This window comes from Tachypleus tridentatus, chromosome 9 (genome assembly GCF_004210375.1).
Source record: "Tachypleus tridentatus isolate NWPU-2018 chromosome 9, ASM421037v1, whole genome shotgun sequence".
Lineage (NCBI taxonomy): Eukaryota > Metazoa > Arthropoda > Merostomata > Xiphosura > Limulidae > Tachypleus > Tachypleus tridentatus.
This window is the reverse complement of record NC_134833.1, coordinates 63,352,230-63,358,083: the sequence shown is the minus strand read 5'-3', so window position 1 is coordinate 63,358,083 and position 5,854 is coordinate 63,352,230. Positions and strand designations below refer to the sequence as shown.

Sequence of the window (5,854 nt, the reverse complement as noted above, 5' to 3'; positions counted from 1 at the left end):
CTGGCTCCTCTCTGTCTTACACTACTAAATTAGGAACGAATAACATTTATTGCCAGCACTCGTGTAACTTTGCGAAATTAAAAACAAACATTCTTTAGATGTTACAAATTATTTAATAACATGTAATCGTGAAAACGATGGCTCGTTTCTATTTGAAGAAAGTTTATACAAACATTAATGCAATGTTCTAATACGAGTTTTGACCCCTTTAAATATATATATATATATTTTCAAATGTTCTTGTTTTTAATTTTCAATGTTTGAAATTGATGACTGTTTTATTAATTGAAACGTTCTGTGTCAGTATAATTTTGGATACTTTTTAATTCGTAAAAACGAAAAACTGAATTTTCTGTCTATAAATAAGGTGGTAACAAAAAACACAACACATATTTAAATAAAGAATCTCTTTGACCCACCACAACTGAAAATCCATATTTAATAAGTCATTACAAACTCAACAGCTTTTTTGCTTTAAGAAAGTTTTATTATCGAGATAAAGGTATTGGAGAGTTCAACAAATACCAAAAAAAGAACACCAGGACAGATTTAGGGTATTATAGTGTAGTTAATATGTAGATGTTAGTCTTCATCAGCTGTTCAGTGATCTGTTCAGGCTGTAAGTATAAATTATTTTGTAATAATTAATATTAATTCACTTAGAATAAAACTAATAATATTTCATTTGATATATCAGTCAAACAATTTAGTACCAGAAGTTGTAAAAAATAACAAAATACTGACCAATGTTATAAATTAAAGAGATATCTTTGTTATTTTTCATTTCATAAAGTTATAAATCTTAATTCGAAAGTCATAAAAATGAACAGTTAATCAGTTTTTCATGTTGAATTAAATAAAAATCACATTTTTTATTTATATTTTTCATTAATTTACCTAATCTCAAATTATATATAAGTAGGCCCGACTTGGAGAGGTCGTTAAGGCGCTCGACTCGTAATCTGAGGGTCGCAGGTTTGAATCCAGGTCAAACCAAATATGCTCGCCCTTTCAGACGTAAGGGTGTTATAATGTTACTGTCAAAGCCACTATTCATTGGTAAAAGAGTGACTCAAGAGTTGGCGGTGGGTGATAATGACTACCTGCTTTTCCTCTATTCTTACACTACTAAATTAGGGACGGCTGGCACAGATAGTCCCCGTGTAGCTTTGCGCGAAATTCAAAATCAAACTATGTAAGTGCTAGTTAATATTTCATCTGTGATGCCGTATTTCATTCTATACATCAAAGTGTTGCTATACATATAGATTTAACGTTCACTGTCTTAGAATTATCATTCTAAAATTTTGTTGCACCTGAATATTAGAAGCAATAATTATCTATTTCGTGTCATACAAACTCCCTACATAATAATTAGTATGACTTAGTTTCTTTGACATTTATCGATCTAGCCATTCGACTTCCTGTTATAGTTTATATTTCTTATATATTCGTGTCTTTTTTTAGTTTCAACTATATGTGAGAAATACACAACTAAATATTCTTTTTTTTTATTTAAGAAAGGAGAAATCCGTAAAGATGATGTATGCTGTTATTTGTTTCAGTTAAAAATATATTGCTAAAAGATAAAAAACAGTTTTAAACACGTGCGTATTAATTGCTAAGTTCTGTGGAAATGTTGATTTTTTGTTACATGCTTTAGTTGAAAGGTATTTTGTCAATCTATTTTTAAAAAATCCCGTCTGCGTTTTGAAAGTATAAAATGAAATGTATAGACTACAGAACTGAAGAATAGTTCTTCACTTCTTATTTTGTAGTCTCCAGTTTTTTTCCTACTAAACACTTTGGTGATATAACAGAAAATAAATTAATTCAGAAATAAGCTAAACATTTAATCGATATTTTGACAGCAACAACGACAACATTAGGCTTATTAGAGCAGCGCTCTCTCCACTTACACTTGCGTCGCTAAAATCACAATGGGTAGATAATAACCAAAAAATTCTATCTGGTCACACGATGCTACCATCTAGTTACTAGAACTGAAACTGTTATTGTGAAATATGAAAAGGTACTCGCTGCTAAGTAGTATTTTTCTTTGTTATTATTTTCTAATAAGAAATGCGTATTGTAGAAGAACAGAATAATACTGCTTTTATATAAGCTGTGAATGACCATTATATTTTTAAATAAGGCTATACAACTTTAGCACTTTTATAGTAAATATCTAAGCAGCAAAGAATGACAGATAAAATGCTATTTCTTTCTCAACCTATCCCTACATACTAAATACGATACCCTGGATTTTCATAAATTCATGTATTTTAGAAAATAAAAGAATATAAAAAGCACGAGTTTAATATGTTTTATAAACATGATTAAACATAATAGTTTATAATATTATGTACAAGAAAGTTTTATTTTTTATTTTTATGGTATTCCCACTTAAACTGAAAGTTATGTTACTTTATTTGAAACTACAAATATTTTAAAAACTTTTGTAGAAAATAATGGACATATATAATTGTATTTTAACCTCATTAATTTACCTCTTAAAAACACTTATCAATCAGTTTAGCCAGTACATTCTCTGGATCCTCGTGAATTGCTGCAAATTTATCAGCGATACAATTTTTTATATCCTGCAAGCATACACAAATAATAATTGATGTTATGTAAAATACTGCAATACTGTAAGTTTGTTCAAGCATAAAATATTTTTATTTAAAGCTTTAGAACTGAATTCTAGTTCTATTGCAGGGTATCACATATAAAATTTTCCTTGCTGACAATTAGTTGAAGTTACTTCATGTTTCCTTTTATTTATAGCTCCTAAACAGTAATATACATGTTAGCGAAACACATTTACAGAGTTTGTAGACTTTTCTCTTAAATTTCGTATCTGTTTAGAGTTTCAAAATCAACCTTTTAACTCATAACATGAATTCACGAATAAACGAATTATGTAGAATACTGAAACCTAACTTAGAAACCTGGTGGTTATAAAAGGAACATTTTTCTATAATAGCTCATTATAGAATATTTTAAGATAAATAAAGAAATATAATTCAGAGATTAATTATACAAGAGTAGATAATAAATAAATATTTGTAATAGTTCATCATTACCTGTACATCAGCCTTTCTTTCTTTCTTACACATTTCATTCAAATGTGCATGATAATTCTTGTGAGGAAATTTTGAAAATTCACATTCTCGAATTGCATCTGCAAGCTTGAGATAAAGAAAACACCTTCTGTCAAATCAACTTTTATCTTATATTCTACACCGTTGTTTTCATAATATTTAATTGTATACTTAAATTTATGTGTCAAAAACCATACAATTGTCTTAAATTATATTATAACAACTTTCAAATATGCTGCTCTTCAGTTTGTTTATTATCATCTCAATATGTTTATTAAGACATAAATAAACTGAAAGTAAGTAATATTCTTGAAACAAAGGTAGAAAAGTAAAAACATAATGAAAACAAATAAAATAAAATGATTGGTTGGTAGGATGTAAATAAACATAAAGCTACACAATGTATTCTGTCTACCATGGATACTGAAACCCTACTATAGCGTTATAGGGTCTTAGATATATCGCTGCGCTAAAAGGAGGAAAACAAAATCACATTTCGCATCCCGGTCGCACCAAACATGTTGCCCTTTTCAGCCATGGTGGCGTTATAATGTGACAGTCAATCCCACTATTCGTTGGTAAAAGAGTAGCCCAAGAGTTGGTGGTGGGTGGTGATGACTAGCTGCCTTCCCTCTAGTCTTACACTGCTAAATTAGGGACGACTAGTGCAGATAGCCCTCGAGTAGCTTTGCGCGAAATTCAAGAATTTTAATTAGTTAAAAATTGTAGATATTCATTTTTCAGTTTTAAAATACTTGAATGTTGTTGTTTATTACACCTGTTTTTAGTGTTGTTGTTTTTTTCTTTTAGTGACACAATATGGTATCTGTGTTCTGTTCGCTCGGTCTTGGTCTTGGTAGTGCATAATGTGCCCTGATCCATCAGATAACTCTGATTTTTGTGTTTCTTCCTTAACGTGTCAAATTAATCCTCAATATAAATTAAATTTTAATTATTATGTCCATATCTTTATTTATAATCTTACCGCTTTTAAACTGGAGGTATATAACATTTTTAATACAAATATAGAGAATGAAAATTATAACTAAAATAGGGAAAATTAAATTAAAATTACATCATGCTATATCTGTAATTTATGTCTAAAGCTGGTATATTTATGTCAGGAGCACGTTGTTCACCAAATTACAATAAATTACCAAAACACTTTTAATCGTAATGTTAAAAATACTAACCCAATCTGACTTTTCTTTAAAGACTGATTCCATACATTTTCTCATTTCGTTGACTTTGTCAGGCTTGTCTTTATTCATCTCTGAATTTTCGAAAAAATAAAACAAAATACTGATTTCACTGGAAGAGGATATTTTTCTCATACGACAAACCGGTTTTTGTAAAAACACTTTAATAAATTAAAAAGGAAGAAGTTGCCTTATTACATAACTCTTATAAATTATTGTTGAGTATAAAAGTCTAATGCTTTAGAAGTTAATGTGTAGCACAGAAGTAAGATATCTGTTGAAATTTTCAAAATTAACTTTGTACTTCTTAGAGTCGCAGAAAATATCAACACGAAAAATAAAATTTCACAAAACCTTAATATTTTACTTTAGTTTTTGTTGCGTTGTATTTTAATTCTCAAGTACACATATGAAAATAAAACATTTATTCCAATAATACGATAACTTAATAATTTATACACCAATCAAGTTTGAAACGAACTTACTACATATTATTTGAGAGCCTACATCGATCATGTTGCCTTTCGTCAACATTAGGGTTACGAGCACAACGAGAGTTACAAATAGAGCTTTCATGTTGAGAATCTTGCTGTTTTCATGAATATATTTATCTTACAAGACACTTTTTATATCATTCATCTAACTGCTTTCACTCAATAATTTAAACTAATTTGTAAGTATCCTAAGAGTAATAGTATTTTACTATTATATTTCCTAATCATTATGTTACCTTTTTTCGGATTGGAGAAACTACGTTTGGCTACAACCAATAACTGAGTGCCTATACCAAACACAGGCATCTTATTTCATACAATTAGATCACATGACTAGAATCTGTTTCTCTAACATTTTATTATCGTGAAAGTTTCACTCTGCTAAAGCACGTTATAAATATTACAGGTTGGAAAAGCTATTTGTAGATACATCTACTACGGAAAATATAATACAGGTTGATATTGCGTATATTGCAAATTCACGAACGGCATGAGAATTTTAGTGTAGAACATTATTAAATATTTTTTTACTGATCAACTAATAACTTAAACTGCCAAACAACATTGAAATAATAGACGTGTATCTTGTAAGTCGATTATAGAAATATTTGTGTGTTTTAGTTTCAATATTTTTGTGTATTCTCTTGTTTCCACATATGTTGTATAGTCTTGGAAAGACTAGTATGTTTGATGTTATTTTATATACATAAATAATTTATATCATATTATAATATCATGTATCTATCATATCAACTTTGAACTTACCAATCGATACCAAATTGTCTCAGAAAGTATTATATTCATAACTGAGCCAGCTGTCGTTCAGTGGTTAGCGTGTCAATCTGCAACTCGAGGGATCCAATGCTATAATAGTAAAACCATTAAATATATTTCCCACTTTCATCTGTGGGAGCACTATAGAAGTGACAGTCAATCTTTTACTTGGATAAAACAGCAGGATAAGGCCTGAAGCTTCCGAATGACCTCCCTGCCTCTGGATAGTAATTTAAAATTAATGTTAATTAAACTTGACTATCATGTGTTTAAAACCTTG

The 5,854-nt window shown here is 29.2% G+C and overlaps 1 protein-coding gene across 1 annotated transcript; it reads right to left on the bottom strand.

Moving 5' to 3' along the window:
* Nucleotides 1–422: 422 nt before the first annotated feature.
* LOC143227117 (uncharacterized) lies at nucleotides 423–4,948 on the bottom strand. The gene is made up of 5 exons (XM_076458631.1): nucleotides 4,792–4,948; nucleotides 4,301–4,380; nucleotides 3,090–3,194; nucleotides 2,511–2,603; nucleotides 423–617 (listed from the first exon to the last, which is right to left on the bottom strand). The coding sequence occupies exons 1-4, from the start codon at nucleotides 4,880–4,882 to the stop codon at nucleotides 2,514–2,516; spliced, it is 366 nt and encodes a 121-aa protein (XP_076314746.1). The 5' UTR covers nucleotides 4,883–4,948; the 3' UTR covers nucleotides 423–617; nucleotides 2,511–2,513.
* Nucleotides 4,949–5,854: the final 906 nt, after the last annotated feature.

Excerpts from the sequence above, each read along its gene's own strand:
- LOC143227117 (XM_076458631.1), bottom strand. The coding sequence starts at position 4,882 with ATGAAAGCTCTATTTGTAACTCTCGTTGTGCTCGTAACCCTAATGTTG. Across the intron at positions 4,381-4,791 it reads AGGCTCTCAAATAATATGTA|AGATGAATAAAGACAAGCCT; the intron begins GTAAGTTCGTTT and ends TCGAAAATTCAG. Across the intron at positions 3,195-4,300 it reads TTAAAGAAAAGTCAGATTGG|CTTGCAGATGCAATTCGAGA; the intron begins GTTAGTATTTTT and ends CTTTATCTCAAG.